General features: G+C 43.1%; 5 protein-coding genes across 5 annotated transcripts in view; 2 read left to right on the top strand and 3 right to left on the bottom strand.

Moving 5' to 3' along the window:
• LOC124008477 (ephrin-A2-like) overlaps positions 1-1,303 on the top strand; it is a 24,506-nt gene extending 23,203 nt beyond the window's left edge. The window contains exon 4 of the mRNA XM_046319774.1: positions 565-1,303. Coding sequence (XP_046175730.1) covers positions 565-698 — 134 coding nt within the window. The 3' untranslated portion in view covers positions 699-1,303. The remainder of the gene's footprint in view (positions 1-564) is intronic.
• Positions 1,304-2,013: 710 nt separating this feature from the next.
• On the bottom strand, positions 2,014-3,821 carry LOC124008476 (coiled-coil domain-containing protein 122-like). Its single transcript, XM_046319773.1, has 5 exons — positions 3,671-3,821; positions 3,316-3,464; positions 2,752-3,150; positions 2,470-2,586; positions 2,014-2,206 (listed from the first exon to the last, which is right to left on the bottom strand). The coding sequence occupies exons 1-5, from the start codon at positions 3,702-3,704 to the stop codon at positions 2,060-2,062; spliced, it is 846 nt and encodes a 281-aa protein (XP_046175729.1). The 5' UTR covers positions 3,705-3,821; the 3' UTR covers positions 2,014-2,059.
• A 2,720-nt stretch (positions 3,822-6,541) lies between these two features.
• LOC124008239 (tumor necrosis factor ligand superfamily member 11-like) lies at positions 6,542-9,344 on the bottom strand. Its single transcript, XM_046319374.1, has 2 exons — positions 8,951-9,344; positions 6,542-7,480 (listed from the first exon to the last, which is right to left on the bottom strand). The coding sequence occupies exons 1-2, from the start codon at positions 9,098-9,100 to the stop codon at positions 6,845-6,847; spliced, it is 786 nt and encodes a 261-aa protein (XP_046175330.1). The 5' UTR covers positions 9,101-9,344; the 3' UTR covers positions 6,542-6,844.
• Positions 9,345-9,356: 12 nt separating this feature from the next.
• LOC124008238 (peptide chain release factor 1, mitochondrial-like) lies at positions 9,357-12,391 on the top strand. The gene is made up of 9 exons (XM_046319373.1): positions 9,357-9,833; positions 10,039-10,136; positions 10,229-10,310; positions 10,494-10,601; positions 10,720-10,892; positions 10,959-11,076; positions 11,238-11,374; positions 11,461-11,559; positions 11,674-12,391. The coding sequence occupies exons 1-9, from the start codon at positions 9,494-9,496 to the stop codon at positions 11,782-11,784; spliced, it is 1,266 nt and encodes a 421-aa protein (XP_046175329.1). The 5' UTR covers positions 9,357-9,493; the 3' UTR covers positions 11,785-12,391.
• On the bottom strand, positions 12,315-18,579 carry LOC124008240 (WW domain-binding protein 4-like). Its single transcript, XM_046319375.1, is given in 11 exon segments — positions 12,315-13,324; positions 13,517-13,701; positions 13,851-13,998; positions 14,001-14,037; positions 14,129-14,204; positions 14,354-14,424; positions 15,574-15,753; positions 16,105-16,231; positions 16,608-16,670; positions 16,936-17,008; positions 18,445-18,579. Coding segments are annotated over 11 exon segments (1,179 nt in total). The 5' UTR covers positions 18,447-18,579; the 3' UTR covers positions 12,315-13,107.
• Between the last annotated feature and the right edge of the window lie 817 nt (positions 18,580-19,396).

Raw genomic sequence — 19,396 nt, 5'->3', positions numbered from 1 at the left:
TCATTTTCTCTCCGCTTTCAGATGGTTCTGGCCTTCTCTTTCTCTCTGTTCGATTCTGTCCCATCTCTCCTTTCAGATGGTTCTGGCCTTCTCTTTCTCTCTGTTCGATTCTGTCCCATCTCTCCTTTCAGATGGTTCTGGCCTTCTCTTTCTCTCTGTTCGATTCTGTCCCATCTCTCCTTTCAGATTGTTCTGGCCTTCTCTTTCTCTCTGTTCGATTCTGTCCCATCTCTCCTTTCAGATGGTTCTGGCCTTCTCTTTCTCTCTGTTCGATTCTGTCCCATCTCTCCTTTCAGATTGTTCTGGCCTTCTCTTTCTCTCTGTTCGATTCTGTCCCATCTCTCCTTTCAGATTGTTCTGGCCTTCTCTTTCTCTCTGTTCGATTCTGTCCCATCTCTCCTTTCAGATGTTCTGGCCTTCTCTTTCTCTCTGTTCGATTCTGTCCCATCTCTCCTTTCAGATGTTTTCTGTCCTCTCTGTTCTGTTGTTTTTTTTCTGTCTGTTCAGACTTCAGTGTTTTCACTCTCTGTTGAGTCATGCTGTCATTCTCTCTGTCTGTTCCAGGCAGTTCAGGGTTTGACTCTCCAGAGCCCTTTCTGACTGATGGAGCTGCAGACTGGAGCCCAGAGTCCATGCTAGCCCCAGCCCTAATACCCAGCCTGGCCTCACTGCTACTGGGCTTCCTCTCATCGCTGTGACCCCCCCCCCCCTCCACTGGACCAAGACCAAGACCAGAGTCTTTGCTGGAAGACTGCCTGGCTGGCTGTCCCTCAAACTCCCACACGCTCAGGGAGAAACTCTCTTTCAGTCCTGGATTAAAAACCACTGTGGGCCCCCAGGACAAGCATTTACAGCCCCTGGGCTAATTAATGGATGAAGAGCCCCTAGTCTAAACTTAACCCTAACCCCCCTTGGGTGTCTGAAGGGACATGGATGGGGGGTGGTGGTACTTGGCTGGACACACGCATGCCTGACCACTGTGAATCTGGACTGAACTGACTAAACTGATGGGTGTTTCTGTTATGTTTACATGATCACATATAATTTAATTGAAGTTGGTCCTACAGATGATGTCATGGTTATATTTGAAATGGACAGTTAATTAGACTTCCAAAGTGCAGATTCTGATCTGACACTCAGAAACCTTCTGATGGACAGAGAAACGACTCAACTATATTTACTGCTGCAACGCCCAGCCCACAGAGCGAAGAGGAAAAGGAAGTGGAGAGGGAAATAAACAAAGGAGAGAGAAAGAAAGAGAGTCTCTGGGGACCGAGACTTCTTTAATGTCGGGAAACAAACAAGAACACTGACACGTTTCTACTCTGTTTCATCTTATTTTTGTTCCGTTTAAAAGCATCATCAATTATTAATATGTGTGAGAGAGGGAGAGAAAGGAAATTTTGGTCCCTACTTTATTCTCTAACCCTAAAACTGTTGATGATGACTCAGTATTCTGTTCCTCTGATGTTGCGTGTCTTAGTGTGTGTAATCCGCCGGTAGTTGGTTCTATCATGTACAGCATTTACGCTAAGGCGATCCCTGCCATGGTTTAATGTATAAAAGGTTTCCTTCACGTCTCCATCTCATCAGTTTGTCTCCTGTTCTGATCTGTTGTTTTTGTCAAGATGATGAGAAACAGGAGAGAAACACACCAATAAATATTGTTTTGTCTACAAAGTGACTGACAGTGATTATTGTCTTCTACACAGTTAACACAGGAATAGTTGCTATTTCTTAATTGGTTGACACCATTGCCCTCTGCTGGTCAGTGAGTGTCACAGTTTTACCTCTAAATTCAGGGGGAAACCCAAGTTATTTATAATGGGGAGGGAAAGGGAGTTTTCTGTAAAGACATGTTTTTGTTTAATGGCTTTCCAATTCATTACTTTCACTGAAAAAACTATGAGAGGGAAAAGTGTAAAAAAGAAGAAAATGAACAGCAACAAAACTGTCATGCACAGACCTACACTAGTGCCTGAAGTATGTCTTGGTTAGGGAAAACTCTAGCCTTAGGTCATACTACAAAACATACAGTTTTATGAACCAGAATGCTAACTTATGGCACCTCGAGGTGTCTCTTGAGGTCCTGGATCTCTCTCTCCATGTGGTAGATATCATCAGACAACTGCCTGTGGCCGGACTGGGCCTTCATCAGTTGGCAGTGGAGACGCTTCACGATGGCATCGTACCGTCTGTTCTGGATCTGAGAACAACACATTTGGGTTTTAAACAGATATTGTACTTTTTGATTTTTGTTGACATTGTCCTGCATTTCTTTCCTTTTTGTATGTACAACACTTTGAGCTGCATGTTCGAAAGGTACCAGATAAATAGTTATTCTTATTATGAATACTGTACATGGTGTGTCTTTATCTGACATTAACTGTCTGGAGTGAGTTCTTTTCTGTTGGATTAGAGGAAAAAGGGGGTAAGTGAGCATCAGACAATAGGGATTCACTACCGTACCTCGATATGCTTCTTGATCAGTGTGTGACTCTCAAACTCCTTCAGGATGAGCTCTCTTCTCTCAGTCACCATCTTCCTCCGGTCTGAGATCTGCCCCCTCATGTCATCCAACTCTTTCTGTCAAGAGATTGCAGTTTTATTATTGATTCACGATAACAACTTGCGACCAGACGAATTGGAGAAGACAGGGATCACAGGACCTATTTTTTTTATTTTATTTTTTACATATCCCATATGACTGTAATCTGTCAACATCTACACTGGTTCCTCAGCTGCTCTGACCTGTGCCTGCTTCACAGCATTCCCCTCTGGGTTCTCCAGGTCGGCCCTCAGCTCCTCTCTCCTCTCTGTGAGCACTCTGACCAGAGCCCTCTTCTCCACTAGCTCCCTGTGAGCCCTCGTCTGGCTCTCCGCTTGCAAGACGGCTGTCCGGTGGCCCTCCATCTTGTTCCGGTAGGTGTTGTAACCGGCCAGCACACGGCTAAAGTTGTCCTCCTCTTCCTCGATCAGAAGTCGGAGCACTGTGTTTTCGTTGTAGACGGTGACGGAACGCAAGCCCAGGTCTTGCATGTGTCGCTGCAGGTGTTCCATCTCACCCTCCAGGATGAGAATCTGCCTCACGTTGGATTTTAACTCCACTTCAGCTTCTTTGCCTTTCTTCTCAATGTCTGATAGTATGGCCTGGTAGCAGATGAAAACAACATTGCTTTACACTGAGTGTTAAAACAAATGTTCTGATATTAATGTTGCAAGGAAAATATATATATTTAAGCAGCAATAATTACAGTGTTCCTGGAGTTTTAAAATGTTACTGGTCAGTGTGTTAGCAGGTAAGGAGAGATTCACCTGGAGAGAGCTGAGCACTTGTTGTTTCTCCCGAAGGGCCACAATCTGGGCATATCCTTGTTGTGAGACGTCTTCTAAAGCTTGTGTTAGAGAGAAGTCAGGCCCTCCATGTGTCTCTACAGCAATACATGGAAGGGACCCTGTCACGTCTGAAGAAAGAAGGTGGTTTGTTATTAGCTAAGCTAGCTAACGTTAGCTTCCTAAATTAGCTAGTTGTAGTCCTACAAACATGAACTCTTTTAGTATCTCCACCCCCAACAACTTTAGGCCTACTTTGCTGCTGTTTTAGCAAAGCTTCCCAAGATAATACAGATAGTCCAACATTTTATATGGAATTTGCTATATGTTTTCTTGCCGTTTTCCACCGTCATCCCAGCAGAGTTGGCCATGTTGACACGTTTGTTGTTGAGCGCGAAACAGAGTTGGTTTTCGCGCTCAGCTCAGCACGTGCGCTCTCTTGGCCTGGTGGACGTTTCTGGTGGGGGGTTTCCGGTGTGATTCCCCCAACACGCCCCATATTGACTGACTGCACCTTTGCCGAGTAAAACAATATACTTATGTTAAGAATTAAACCATTAAAGAAACCACAAGTTCAGACACACCCAAAGAGTTCCATTGAATTGAGTGGCTCATCTTCATTTTCCAGATATTGGAGAAATGTTCATTTGTGCCCTTCCCACACAAAATGTAGGGAAAATAAATAGTGATGTTATTAAAATCCATTGGTCAGTGAAGTAAACTAAAGGAAATGTAGCCCTAGTTTTTGTATACATTTATTTTACAATGGATTGCCAGATTTGTATGTGATAAAATGACAGGGACTTGTCCCTATGGTTTCTGGTGGTATGAGACAGTATAGATGTCAGCTATGTGTATGTACATGTTTCTTTGTTCCCAGTGTGAGGACATAGCCTACTGGTTAGATCCACAAGTGGTCTTTTAGGGTTAGCGAATAAAGGAAGGACCATTCTCTCCATCTCTATACCTTTGTAAACATCATTTATGATATGAGAAGACGGCAGTTATGGAGAAAATGTGTCTGTAGGCTATTTGCTTGCACACAGCAGACCTCCGGGATATGTACTCAATTCACTCATTTTGTTTCCTTACTAAAACATGAATATAGGAAGGATATAAGGAAGCTAGTACTGAAACATCCCCATTACGCTTCCACGTGCGCGTGTGTGATGGGATCAAGTCCTTTCAGTTTTTGTGCAGCCTACTGGAAATGTATTGCAACCATCCAGATGAACAAAACAAGGTTTCTTTCCCAGGCCCATGCAGTCCATAAAGCCATGACCCAGTAGGATTTGGCTGTGAAGGCGGGTGAGGGACCCACCATTTGCTAAACAATAGCCGATAGACTTGATTTATTAGCACAGGTCCTGACAGTTATTTGTGCTGGTGGATGTAAGTGTTTGATTTGTTGTTTGGGTTTGTTTGCGCACTAAAAAGAGCAAATTGTTTGAACGTGTTGACAGTTGGAGTCCCCCATTTGTGGTTGAATGCTTAGGTATAGGGAAAACACTGGCTATTATTGTTAACATGTTTGCCTCCAGATGCTGAAGTTCTGAGTAATTAGCTGCTGTGGTTTCTGAGTCTTGTGGCTTTATTGAGACACGTTTACGGTGTACATAATAGGTACAGGTGTGTGCCGGTGCCCCGTAACCAGTTATGAAAACAAAACGTATGTGCTGCAGTGAACATCATGATCTTATAGGCTATTGCGCCATTACATCCTATGCACTTTTTCTGCGTTTGAATTTCTCATGTGTGTTTGATTAAATAGAGCCCTCCTCACTCAATCTCAGTCTCAGTCCCATAGACACAACAGGATAAACTGTATGTATGACTCAACAGGGTGCTCCCCCTCCCTGCCTCCTTCCCTCCCTCCTACTGTCCCTCCCTTCCTCCAATCCCTCCCTCCTTCCAATCCTTCCCTCTATCTGTGACTTAATATAACCACAACTATTTCCTGTCTGGTTCCCTGACATTGTCTCTCATTCCCTGTGTTTCATCAGAGCTACAACATGTGTGCCAAAGAGACGGTTTTTACTAGGTCACAGGTGTTCCTGTTTTTACCCTAGTCTGCATTGTGTAAATAAAACATTAACTAGAAGTATCTGTTGCTATTATTTTGTCCACTCCATCCTTCCTCAAAATAGGAAGAGAGACAGTGAAGGGGTTATGGATGGCGATACAGTAGAACATAGCTATGTTAATTTTTAATTTCATATAATGTTGATCTTTTAAATACCATTAATAGCCCTAGAACAGGGGTTGTTGGCTGTGGGTGGTCAACTACATGAATACCCTTTTATTCATCTCATCTGCTGATATTTGGGCTACCTGTGTTTTGAGGTGAATACTGAGGTTTCTATATGTTTGATGTCATTCCATTCACTCCGTTCCAGACATTACTATGAGCTGTCCTCCCCTCAGCAGCCTCTACTGATTTGAAGTATAGTAATTTGAGTGCTTGCATCAGCAGTTTTACAAATGAAACCTTTTTTTGAAAGCCGAGCTGATTCGTGTGCTATTGTTGCCCATTTTCCGATAGGTTAAAGAACAGTGCCAGCTATATACCAGACTGAAAACAAATGAAACAATCTTTGTTTCAGTGGATGACTTTAATGCTCTCTTAGCAGTGCAACTGTAGAGCTGAGATGGTGTAGTTAGGTGGCATTAATGCATGTTTTGACATGGAAATGACATACGAGTGAAGAAAGCTTTCAAGGGAAACATGGTGTGTGTGTTGAATTGTTCTAATCCAAGCATGGACAGATCGATTCCTCACTTCGCAAATGGATTTTCACGTGAAGAAGGCAAACTGAGCATAGTAATGACATTACACGTCAACAAAGGAGTATCTCATTTTAAATCAGAGACATGAGGCGAGGTGGGGGAGGGGCAGGACTATAGGGGTCAGTGAAATCAGGGAATGAGTAAGGAGAGTAGGGGGCCTCTAAATGTGCATGACACGGCACTCTCAGCATGCATCACTAACTGGAGTTATTCCCTTCTAACCACAGAAAGCACATAAAATCGTGGTGCCCTGCACTCATACGCCTGAGACAGTGTCAAGTTTTCAGAGATGTGCTGAGGTAAACAGTCTCAGGGTGAAACGTAATGGTCTAATGATATCCCTATTTTCCTATAAAATGGGTTGAAGCATGGCAATATTGGTGATAATAACAGAGCATTTATAATCTCTCTCCTGTATTTCTACAATTGTATATGGCTTTATTGGAATGTTCTATAAACACACAAAAAACTGAACACAGAATTGAATACGAGACATCAGAAAATACATAAATATTGAAAACTTCATAAAACCAAGTTCAAAGTGAGCCAAATTCAGTTTGTTTTCGCAGTATAAAAATACAAAAATCTATTCCATATGCAGACAGTCCAGCTACCTAACAGATATGAATTCCACCTCATCTACAGCCCTGAGCTGAGAATGGGATTAAAGAGATATCAGTTACTAATTCATCAATTAATTGCCCTGGGTCTGCTTCCTCATTCTTCATCTGCTGATTCTGAAGGCCCCGAAGTAGCTTCCCTCAGCTTCCGGGTCCAGCAGCCAGGAGTTGGACACGCTGACGTAGATACTGTCCCCGGGCCCCAGGGGGAAAGCCCCTCCCTGCTGCTGACAACACATGTGGTAGTGGCCCCTCTGCCAGTGCTTGGTGCTGCCGCTTTTCATCAGCACAGCTGACCTGAGGGGGGCACTGTGACTGTGACGCTCGTGGAACACGTATTGTATAAGAAGGGCACCAGCCCCGCCCCCATCTTCTCTGTGAATGCTAGGCTCTGCTGAAGCCCCTTTTCTCCCTGGAGCATGAGACCCAGACTCCAACAGTGACTCCTCTACCTGGTCGTAGTACCTGAAGCAGGTTTTGGCATAGATGTAGTACAGGCCTCCCTCGCGGGGATCTACTAGGATCCTGCCGTCATGGTACCCGATCTTGGACAGGTGTCCATGGGCGTGGTCCCAGTGGATCATGGTGTTCTGGATATCTCTCTGGATGTGCCCACTTGGAGGCTGAATGGGCAGGTGGGCTGATGGTATGACCTCCCTGGGTTTTTTTGGGCACCTCTGTGACTCCCCTCTCTGGAGGTCGTCCGAAGTCTCAACTAGGGCTGGTCCGGTCTGGGTGACCTGAAGTTGCCAACAGAGACAGCGGCAAGAGAGGTTAGAGGTCACAGCAGCCCAAATCCCTCATTGGGCATCAATACACTGCTGTTAGACGCATTTATAGAGTTATTGACCACTTGTCACTTAAACTTTGTTACTGCAGTGGGCTAAATCAGGGTCACACAGTGTATTTCTTGGTAGTCTTAAACGAATCTACTTTGAAACAAGTATACACCTTCACACACATGGTTGTGGGCTTAAAAAGAAGACACCTGCACCATGTCAGATATAGAGTTGAAATGTATTACATTTTGAGTTTGCATTTCAATATTAACCTTTATATACATCACAGAAGACTGAAATATAACAAAACTGTTTGACATAGAAACATCGGATTTTCTGCAGGTTTTTTGAAACAATGTTTATTATTTGTGAAAAATATGAATAACATTCCACCCATGAGGCCACTAGGTCACTTTATATGTACAGTATATACTGTATTCTAGTCGAGGCTCATCCTATATAACTAGTTCATCCACCTCTGGCCTGCTCGCCTCCCTACCACTGAGGAAGTACAGTTCCCGCTCAGCCCAGTCAAAACTGTTCGCTGCTCTGGCTCCCCAATGGTGGAACAAACTCCCTCACGACGCCAGGACAGCGGAGTCAATCACCACCTTCCGGAGACACCTGAAACCCCACCTCTTTAAGGAATACCTAGGATAGGATAAAGTAATCCTTCTCACCCCCCCCTTAAAATATTTAGATGCACTATTGTAAAGTGGCTGTTCCACTGGATGTCATAAGGTGAATGCACCAATTTGTAAGTCGCTCTGGATAAGAGCGTCTGCTAAATGACTTAAATGTAATGTAATGTAGTGCTGTACACACATTCTCTATTAATATACTGTCCCTACACACCAATATACATATTTATATTCCGGACTCTGACATTGTTCATTCTGATATTTCTTAATTTCTTTCTTTTAACTTTTTGTATTATGTGTATATTGTTTTGTATTGTTAGGTATTACTGTACTGTTGGAGCTAGAAACGCAAACATTTCACTGCACCTGCGATAACATCTGCAAATCTGTGTAAACCAATAAACTTTGATTTTGACTTGTTGCTCTCTTGTAAAACATAAGGCTACCTTGTAAGCCATAAGATGCAATAGCCAGTAAAACCGTCCATACAATATGAAACACTTTGCCTCTATTTGAAGTTTAATGTGTTATAAATGTTGTGGTGAGAGAGCAACCACTTGAAATGGATTACAATTGTGTATTTGTGGCAATCATTGTATGTAATCATTTTCTTGTCCAATGTTTTCTTGCAGCACCTGCAAACTGTTATGACAATAACCTTTTTCTTACAAAATACAACTTGGTGCTATAGAATTACATAGATTTTATGACCATTTTTAGAGGAGACTCTTGGTATTATCCAATCTAAGAGACCTATGCATCAGGACTTGTGTTATTATGATTTCCTTACCTGTTGAAGATGACCTGTCAAGTGAAGTACAACAGCAACACTTGATACCACTTGAAGAAATCCCATGAAAACGACGGTACAAATAAGAGTCCTGTTTGAAGTTGCTTCTGTTCTCCTGAGCTGCTGAAATCTTGGCAGACTGCTTTCCATTTCATAAAGATCCGTTTAATACTGAACGTTAAATTTCCACTGTGTTTCATAAATGCAGACCCAATGTTAGTCTATGCTTTCCCCGAGATATGTTTGTATTTCAGCGTATTCTCATTACCAATAGAAGTTTTTAAGAGGTGGTTTTCTAGTTTAGTACCCCCCTCTTTGAGGACCAATCAGATTACAGATTAATTTAAATCGCTTTTTAACACCACCAGGGGTGCTGTTGTAAAATACTGTGCGAAAAACATCATTTATGACTACATATCCCAGCATTCAACACCACTCTTTGACCTTGCTGGAAGCATGATTATATTCTTTACAATGTTACTAAATATGAGGTGATAAACTCATGTAACCAGTTTACGCTTATTTCGTATACACTGTAGCCAGATGCTTACGCAGAAATGTATTCGACTGTATGGCTGGTGCGCCCTCCACATGCGCAAGAGAATATGGAAGGAACTAGCAAATCGATCACTCGTACCATCAAGACGCTTTTGTAACAATCATTTGGGAGATTTATACCGGAATGAGTCCGTACAAAGATATATTCGGCAGCTTGTGGAAGAGTACAGAGATGTCACCAAAACATTACAACATGGGTTTCTCAACGAACCCGCCAGGAAAGAGTTGAACAAGAGACAGGTGGGACTTTCAGCAGTGGCCACTGCGTTTCAGAGCGCTGAACACACCGTGAAAGACCTAGAGGAGGTTGAAACTCTGCTTCAGAGTAAGCAAGCTGTGTTCTGTTTCGTGTGTTTTGTTAAATTGCTACCTAGCTAGTGGTCTTTCTGTATCTTCCTTTCATAAGTGTCTGTAACGCCTACGTGCCGCAATAACCAGAGGTCGCTAATGCTTCAATAACAATGTGCTAACTGTGAAATGTGTCATGTATGTGAAAATAGTGTACAGTCATCCATATTCTCCTTTTACAGAGACAGTCGGTTCCAAAGAGGAAGACCGACAAATGGTCCAGCTACTGAAAGAGGAACAAGCACAGATCACCCAAAGAATCGAGTCATTGAGAAAAGATGTACGAACAGACATTAGACACAGAACATTTTAAATTTCTGCCTTGGGTCAGTCTGGAACTTGATGATACAATCTGAATTCATATTCCCCCAGTTGATCCAGACACTAGTACCCAGTGACCCACACGACACCAGTAATGTCCTTCTGGAGGTGGTAACAGGGAGGACAACAGGAGGTGAGTCGGTGAACTGTAATTACTCAATGAACAGCATAGGCCATGTGTAACAGTATAACTATAGACCGTCCCCTCGCCCATACCCGGTTTCACATCCGTTACACATGGACAACAGCTCTCCATTACACTCCTGGTCCTGATGATAATGCATGTCCCCTCTCTGGTGCACGTGTTTGGATCCAGGTGACATCTGTCAACAGTTCACCAGAGAGATGTTTGACATGTACCAAGGCCTTGCCAGCCACAAGAACTGGGCCTTTGAGATCTTCAACTACACACCTGCTGAATATGGTAATGCTTCTCTCCTGTCTGTCCTACTGTCTCCGTGTTTTATGGGTCACTGGATGAAAGTGTCTGCGTTTCTGTATGATTGATTGGTGTGTTTTATGGTCTGATTTGATTCACTCAGGTGGACTGCACCATGCGGCAGTAAGGATAGCGGGGGAGAGTGTGTACCGGCATCTGAAGCATGAGGGAGGGACACACCGGGTCCAGAGGATCCCCGAGGTGGGCCTGTCCTCCAGGATGCAACGTATTCACACAGGAACCATGACTGTCATCGTCCTGCCACAACCCAACGAGGTACTGTCCTGTCTGTCTGTCGGTCTGCCTGTCTGAACGATAATACATTGGGATTCTGTTTTGTAGCTGGACATCAGCATTGACCCTAAGGACCTGCGGGTTGATACGTTCAGATCGAGAGGGGCGGGAGGACAAAGTGTCAACACAACAGACAGTGCTGTCCGAATAGTACACCTGCCAACAGGTAAGCGCGTACAGTTCGGGGAAACAGAATATTTATTGAAAATCTACTCTAAGAAGTTTTTAAAAAATCAATGCCACTTCTCAATTCTTGATTTTGAATTGATCTCCTGATATTGACTGAATTGAAATGGAATTACTGACTGACCCGTTCTCTGACCCTAGGTACGGTGGCAGAGTGTCAGACGTCCCGCTCTCAGCTGCAGAATCGCGACACGGCCCTGCGCGTGCTGAAGGCCCGCCTTTACCAGAGCATGATGGGCAGAGAGACGGAGCAGAGACTTACGGCACGCAAACAGCAGGTGATCCCCGTCACAGTCCCATCCTAACGCTTTACTGTCCCCCTCCTCCCAACTCACCTCAGCCATTCATGTTACTCCTTCTCCAGGTGGGCACTCGCTCCCAGTCAGAGAGGATTCGCACCTACAACTTCAGCCAGGATCGCGTGACAGATCACCGGACTGGTTATGTGACCAGAGATATCAAGGTGGGCTTCTAACTTTGCAAACAAGCAGCCTATAATGGAAGTTGATTTGTTGTGTAATGTTTTTACATGTAGTGGTAATAGTTGGTTAATGTGTCTTCTGCATTCCCTTGGCAGGAGTTCATGAGGGGCGGGGAGCCCCTGGATGATCTGATCTCAGAGCTGTTGGAACACGGAGACAAGGAGGCTCTGCTGGAGCTGGTGGTGACCTGCAGTCAGAGATACTGACTCAAGACAGTGTGACGCCTTAGGTCTGGGAGCTAGCTGACATGACCCACTGCAGCAGCACTGACAGAACAGTCAGACCAGATATGGAAGCAGTCCCTCGAACACTGATTCAGTTTGTGAAAGAATGGCGTGTGGGTGGAGAAGAAAGCAGAGAGAGCCTGGCTGCAGACAACCCAGCTCTTTAACCAGTCTCAAACATACCCAATTACACCCTTAATAAAGTCCTAAAACTTGCCTGAAAATAGTTTGCGACGAGCCCTGCTCCTATTGGGTGTGTCAGAGCTATGTTTCAGCCCAACACACACCCTCTAATCTCAAGCACCCAGGCGGTCTGGCAGCTGGCCAGCCATGGCATCAGTATCTCTCCTACACAGCCATAGCAATGAGCATGTATTGGCACCAGTAAAGGGTTGAATTACCTTCGAGCCTACTCGAGCCCCTGTGAAATGTTTGAGTTGCTCTGACAGAAGTCTGCAAAATAAATCCAGGGAAGATGATTGATTACTAAAGGAAGAAGCACAGAGAAAATGTCCACACCAGCAGAATATATATTCAACAGTGCTCGCAATAAAAAAATTAAGTACAATCTTTACTCAATCATACTGTAGAAAACTTGCTTTGCATTCTTTCTCGCATACTCCAACCATGCTGGAGTACGGTTCACGGCTAGGATTCCCCAAAGCATCGTAGCACTAGGATATTAATACCATTGAAAATAAATAGACAAAAGATGACCGTAGTGCTACGATGGTTTTGGGAAACCCAGGCATGATGTAAATGTAATGTAAATGTGATGTGGAAAATAACCACCACCACAGTAAGGACATCACAGGGGTCCTTCACAAGCCATCCACAAATGATCCAGTTAAAAATACATCACACACGCATAAGAATATACCTCTGGGAATGACAGTCTGTCCGTCACGGCTGTACGCCATTCAACTCAAACACAAGCAGGAGGGCATCAGGCATTGAAAAAGGAAATTGTAAAGAGTAACACTTGAGGTTAGGACAGCTAAAGCCACTGATCCAGCAGGTTTCAGACGTCTGCTTGTCCTATTCAACCCCAAAAGCTGCTGATATGATGTAACTTGGAAGGTTGGATGGGTAAAATTCAACCTGAACAATTCTGAAATGATGGCATCTTGGTGAGTACCTAACTCGAGTTCTCTGTAGCCCACAGGGACCTGACCTGCGTATCCAGGTATATGACATTGCTCGAATTGTCCCCTTAAACAACAACAACAGTCTCCAACAACATCCCCCAGTTTGTCAAGGCTTGTTTCTGTTTAAAAAGATTTAATATCGGAGTTAGCCTGAGTATTAGTCATCATCTCCCCGTTGCCTCAGGCTCCTGGAGGATTTCCCGTTCTCTGCTTTCCTCTTCCTGAACGTGGCCCCGGCTCCCGACGCGGGGCCTCCCTCATCGCCCAGAGAGGTGATGATACGCTCCCTAAACTTGGGTTTGGGCTCAGGCGGCAGCTCCGCGGGGGCGCTAGCTGCTCCTTCCACCTGTGGTAGCTGCAGATCCACTTTCTCACTGGAGGAGAGAACATGGGTGGTGGTGGGTGGGGTATAGAGCAGGTAGGTGAGTTATTAGTTTAGCATTTAATAAGGCACACAATAAGTTGGCTAAAGTAGAGAAAGACTAGCACCAGGGTCCTGTTCATTAAGGCAAACTGTAACAAAATATCATAGTTAAATCCAAATGAAGACATTGACAGTCTCTTACTAAGGCTCTTCTTCTTCCTGTATCTGCTCCCAGGCTCCGTAAGGGTTGGTCTTTCTGGGCTTCTTAACAGCAGGCCTCTCCTCTTTCTCCTCAGGCACAGCTGCCGGTGTGTCTTCGTCTCCCTTCCCCCCGTCATCATCCTCACCATCTTTATCCTCTCCCTCCTTGTCTGAAGGTGGTGTATTCTTTTTGTGAGGAGAGCAAATCATTATTGAAATGATTGTCAGTCACCATGACTCAAACCCTAAACTAATGCCTACTATTGTTTGTGCCCATTCACTACCAATGGGGTTGTATTGAGAACTGAGTCTCACCCTGAACTGAATCTTGGTACCTGTTTGGAATCCTCTCTCTCCCCGGCTCCTTTGGTACTGTTGGAGCGGTCCTCCCCAGAGAGGGGTTCTGGCTGCAGGGCAGATGGGTCATCTAACCCTGGGGGCCCACGGTCTCTCCACTGGGCCCGGGCCCAGACCCAGACTCACCACCGGCAGGGAGATCTGCAGGTCTTTCCCAGCTGGACTCTGTCAGAGTGGAGGATATAAAAAAACTATGTCAAACATAATTATGTCAAACATACATCATTCTTGTCATCACCTGTCTTCATAGACTGACCTCCAGTCTCTGTGTTGTAGTAGTATGTAAATCCATCAGAACTGACGGCCTCCATCCAGGCACTACCTAAGGAGATCTACAGAAAACAAGTGTGTTCACACCAGGACTTGCATTACATTGGTACATTGCACTGACTCTAAACATATCAAATGGGTAACAACATACAAGAGACTTCCTGGTGAAATGAAAGGCATTAAGAAAAATACATTAAAAAGTTGGGTGTACCTCGGTTTGACCCGGCTGTGGAGAGGGTGTGCTCTTTCCCTGCGACCCATATGGTTTGTCCCACAGAGATTCTGAAAAGATATAGAAACACAATGCTTCAGGAGAAAGGTGAATGGTCCTAGGTGTATGTTCAAAACTGATTTATTAAAGTCACAGTCTGACTTAACCCGTCATCTCTGATATCTGCGGAGGTGTTGTGGTCTTCAGCCTACCCATGATTCGTACGGAGAGTTGCAAACCAAATTCAAGGGCTTTCAAGTACTTTTTAAGCACTAATATTTATTTCCAAGGACCAGCCATTTGTGATAGCTCCTATTATGCAATTGTTTCTATTCACCACCAGATGGCGGTATATTCGCCAAAACCTCATGAAAATAAAACGTACTTATTCATTACTACCTTAAAGGCTCTACTCAATAATACATGTTTCACTACTTATTTACTACCTGTACTACATACATGAGGTAAATCAGTTGACGTAATTTGAGTAGTGATGAGCAGAGTTTTGGGACATGCCTACTTGTGAACACACATTTCTTATTCGCATTACTACACAACTCCAGCTTTATGACAGTATTGTAGTTTTATTGGGCATTTGGGAATCTACCTCTCAATAGCTACGACAAAGCGTCTTGCTTCTGACTAGCAGCTTTAGAGTCGCTGGTCGGGAGAAGGGCGGGTGGGCTGTGTGAGGAAAACGGCACGTGAACGGCAACCAGTACAGCAGGAGCACGGCTGCTGCTTGATAAAGTGGATTATCGCAGGCGCCCCTTGAATGAGAAAAAAAAAAATCTCTTAATGTAGAACTGGCACCAGCGCAGGATGCAGTGTTGCGCCTTTCCACCCCAGGGCCGATTACACCATGTTGCCCAGGATTTTAACTATCGATGTGACGTTTGGCAGTGCCTAATCAGTCGGTTCTGTACCTGCCTGGCTGAGTGGCAGTGTGGGTAGAATGAGAGAGCTCGCCTGGCAACCAGAGTGGAAACACATTAAATAAAACTTGGTAGTGTACCTGTAAATGAATTCGTAAGACCAATATATTTTTCTAATATTTTTCAAATTAACTTACTTGATCGTTTTCTGTTCTCCTCTCATTTTAATTCAAGTACTTTTCAAGTACAAACTTCAGATTTTCAAGGTATTCAAGTAATGGAATTTCAGAGTGCCAAATTCAATTACTTGAAGCACTTCAAGCACCCTGTGTGAACCTTGCCTACCTCCTGTCATAGAGTTGTAGTAGTATGTGAGTCCTTCGCCTGTCTTTCCCTCCACCCAGTTCTCTGATTCGTTTCTGGGCATCCTCTCCTTTCCAGGCTTTCGCTTCTTTTCTTGTTTTCGAGGTGGAGATGGAGATGGAACTGGGCTTGGAGTTTGGGCTTTGGTTTGAGATGGGGAACCTAAGCAAACACACAAAATCACATTGATATATTATCCATTTGAGCAGACCCTCTTATCCAAAACAACCTACACTGAGTGTGTTCTAACAACTTTTTAAAAGCTTCATGTTTCATTAGTCGTATGTACAGTATACATCATGTATACATCATGTGTACATCATCCGACAAAATGCTTACTTGACAGGTTCCTTCTCGACAATGCAACAACAATAAGAGATAATAAAATATTAGAATATAAAAACTATAAGAAACAATGGTAATAAGTTACACACTTATTAGACAGTACAAATAAAAACAGACTGGCAGGTTATTAAGTTAGTAAATCAATAAAACATTTAACTAAGAAGTTACCTGATGGTTTTATCCCCAACCTTTTCATATCCTCCTCATAAGCTTTCAGTGCAGCCGCCTCCATCGTTGCAAACTCTTTAGACTGACGATCCTCCTTCTTCGCCTTGTCAATGCTCTTCTTTTGCATCTGAACAGAAGAGGGGCCGGAGTATCAGTCAAGTCACCGATGAGATGACAGCATGGGGTGAGAGTGGCATATCTGGACCTTATCTCTGCTTAAATACACCATTAGGCCAGCCAGGAGGGCTATGCATGCCAAGCTGTGTTTACAAAGCATCAATAGTTTCCCTCGCAACAGTGACCCCTGTTGATACCTCTGTGTAATAACGTGTTATCAGTAGACTACATAGAGCCCAGAGAGAAAACAGTATGGTCTCAGGTGATTGACAACATTTATGGCATCTGTATTTCTTATGCAGTATGGTAGCTACAACCCTGGCATTGACAGGCACCCATCTTTCTGTTTCACAAGCTGAAGGCAAAACACAATGATGACAACTCACCTCAGCAATTTTGGCAGCAACATTTTCTTTGTGATTCTTCCCTCGTTCATGAAACTCAACACTCTGCATGAGAAAAAAACAAGCACAGGGGTGAATATATGATCAAATCTTGTCCTCAGCCACAACCCCTTGTTGTCATAACTGACTACTCTCTCTTTGACACACATCACCAAGAACAAGTAAGCATTCATTCAACATTAGCAACATGAGAAGGTCAAAGAGACTGAATAACTAGCATGATGATCATGCCTGAATGGGTAGCTAGTCGGTTAATTACACCAACTTTACATACCGGTACAAATTACATGACAATTTACTCAACACTCACAGGTTTATTGTCGGCTATCCAGCACTTGCAGTACTGGCAGAATTTCTTCGGCTGGGACTTCCAATATTCTGACCTGAGTAATACAAACAAAATAAACAACTTCATTAACATGTCTTTGAAAGCTGATCAGAATAGCAATTTGGGCAGTGAATAAAACGCAACCATGGTCATTCCAACTGAACTCGCTAGCTTATGTTAGCTTATGAGTAGATACAACAATATGAAATCAAATGTTATTAGTCATGTTATACAACAGGTGTAGACTTTACAGTGAAATGCTAATTTACGAGACAATTCCCAACAGTGCAAAGTTAAAAAGTAAGACATATGTCTACACTACATTGCCAGGTCACAATTGTAAATGAGAACGTGTGCTCAACTTGCCTACCTGGTTAAATAAAGGTGAAATAAAACACATTTTAAAAAAATGTGCTTTTTATATATATATATATAAAATATGTTTTTGAAAGAAAAGCACATTTTGTTGTCCATTAAAATCACATCATAAATACAGTGTAGACATTGTAAATGTTGTAAATTACTATTGTAGCTAGAAAAGGCTGATTTTTAATGGAATATAGGCGTACAGGGGCCCATTATCAGCAACCATCACTCCTGTGTTCCAATGACACGTTGGGATAGCTAATCCAAGTTCATTATAAAAGGTTAATTGATCATTAGAAAACCCTTTTGCAATTGTGTTAGCACAGCTGAAAACTGTTGTTCTGATTAAAGAAGCAATAAAACTGGCCTTCTTTAGACTAGGTGAGTATCTAGGTGAGTAAAATGGCCAGAAACAAAGAACTTTCTTCTGAAACTCATCAGTCTATTATTGTTCTGAAAAATGACAGCTATTCCATGCGATAAATGTCTAAGAAACGGAAAATCTCGTACAACACTGTGTAATACTCCCTTCACAGAATAGTGCAAACTGGCTCTAACCAGAATAGAAAGAGGAGTGGGAGGCCCCGGTGCACAACTGAGCAAGAGGACAAGTACATTAGAGCGTCTATTTTGAGAAACAGACGTCTCACAAGTCCTCAACTGGCAGCTTCATTAAACAGTACCCGCAAAACACCAGTCTCAATGTCAACAGTGAAGAGGGCACTCCGAGATGCTGGCCTTCTAGGCAGAGTTCCTCTGTCCAGTGTCTGTGTTCTTTTGCCCATCTTAATCTTTTATTGGCCAGTCTGAGATATGGCTTTTTCTTTGCAACTCTGCCTAGAAGGCAATCATTGACGTTGATACTGGTGTTTTGCGGGTACTATTTAAGGATGCTGTGTTCCAATTGCACTCCGTTGTCATTTTAGCCTACGTTTCACTGATCTTTGTAGCATTTTACTCCCTCTGTTTAATATAACACACATACATTAATTATTAATTTCGGTTGCCTATCCTGATGTGAAGTTTGTTCTATAGAAAGTGTTTGACTCTAGTGACAAAATTAAGGAAATTAGAATTTCGGCAGGCAAGAAAATGGCGTTAGTAAATCTTAAACGAAATACTCACATTGTGTCTTCTGATCCAATATAACGTTAATATAATTAAGGTTAAACAACCTAGCTAGCTACACACAAAAGCAGAAAATGTTGAACATTTCTCAACCATCAACAGCACCGCGTCCGTTTCTTATGACGTAAATACGGATGTATCTGAGGGTCAAAATTGTTTGTACTCGCTTTAATTGGCATTATTTTGACAACACAATCGTTTTAAAGTGTCGTTTTAATCGCAGTTTATTATAAAAAATATGAGAAGAAGGTATCAAATAACAAAATTAAGTATAAATATGTCATCCGTCCCGAGTAGACGGAACAAATAGTCTATAGTCCTTTCACTTGTCAAGACCTCCCATATGGTCTAGCGGTTAGGATTCCTGGTTTTCACCCAGGCGGCCCGGGTTCGACTCCCGGTATGGGAACAACTGTTTTATTTAAAAATCATTGAACGTGATGTTCTCTATAGTAGTGTTTCTTAATAACCCTGCTCCTCGAACACATTGGTGGAAAAAGTACCCGATTGTCATACTTGAGTAAATATACCTTATAGAAAATGGTAAAAGTGAAAGTCACCCACTAAAATACTACTTGATTAAAAGTCTGAAAGTATTTGGTTTTAAATGTACTTAAGTATCAAAACGTAAGTCTAATTGCTCAAATATACTTAAGTATCAAAGTTGCCTCACTTTCGAGGGACTGATGCGGTTTCTTCTCTCTGTAATTATTTGTAACGTTTTCAAGAAGACCCTCTCAGAGGGAACGGATGTATCCACTATGCTCTCTCTATGCAGTCTTCCTGTCATTACTTTAGTAAGCCGTGGGTATCTTCAGATCTTCAATGAAGTGACATGTAACAAGTGGTTACCTTTGACAGTGGTAAGGCAAACTTCAGTAGCTTTTTGGACTCTTTCCTGCACTGAAGCCTGTGTGCTCTCGTAAAGTTGTGGAATAAGTGAATTAAT

Source organism: Oncorhynchus gorbuscha, linkage group LG21 (assembly GCF_021184085.1).
Source record: "Oncorhynchus gorbuscha isolate QuinsamMale2020 ecotype Even-year linkage group LG21, OgorEven_v1.0, whole genome shotgun sequence".
Taxonomy (NCBI): domain Eukaryota; kingdom Metazoa; phylum Chordata; class Actinopteri; order Salmoniformes; family Salmonidae; genus Oncorhynchus; species Oncorhynchus gorbuscha.
Note: the sequence above shows the minus strand (reverse complement) of the source record. Positions and strands in the feature narration are given on the sequence as shown.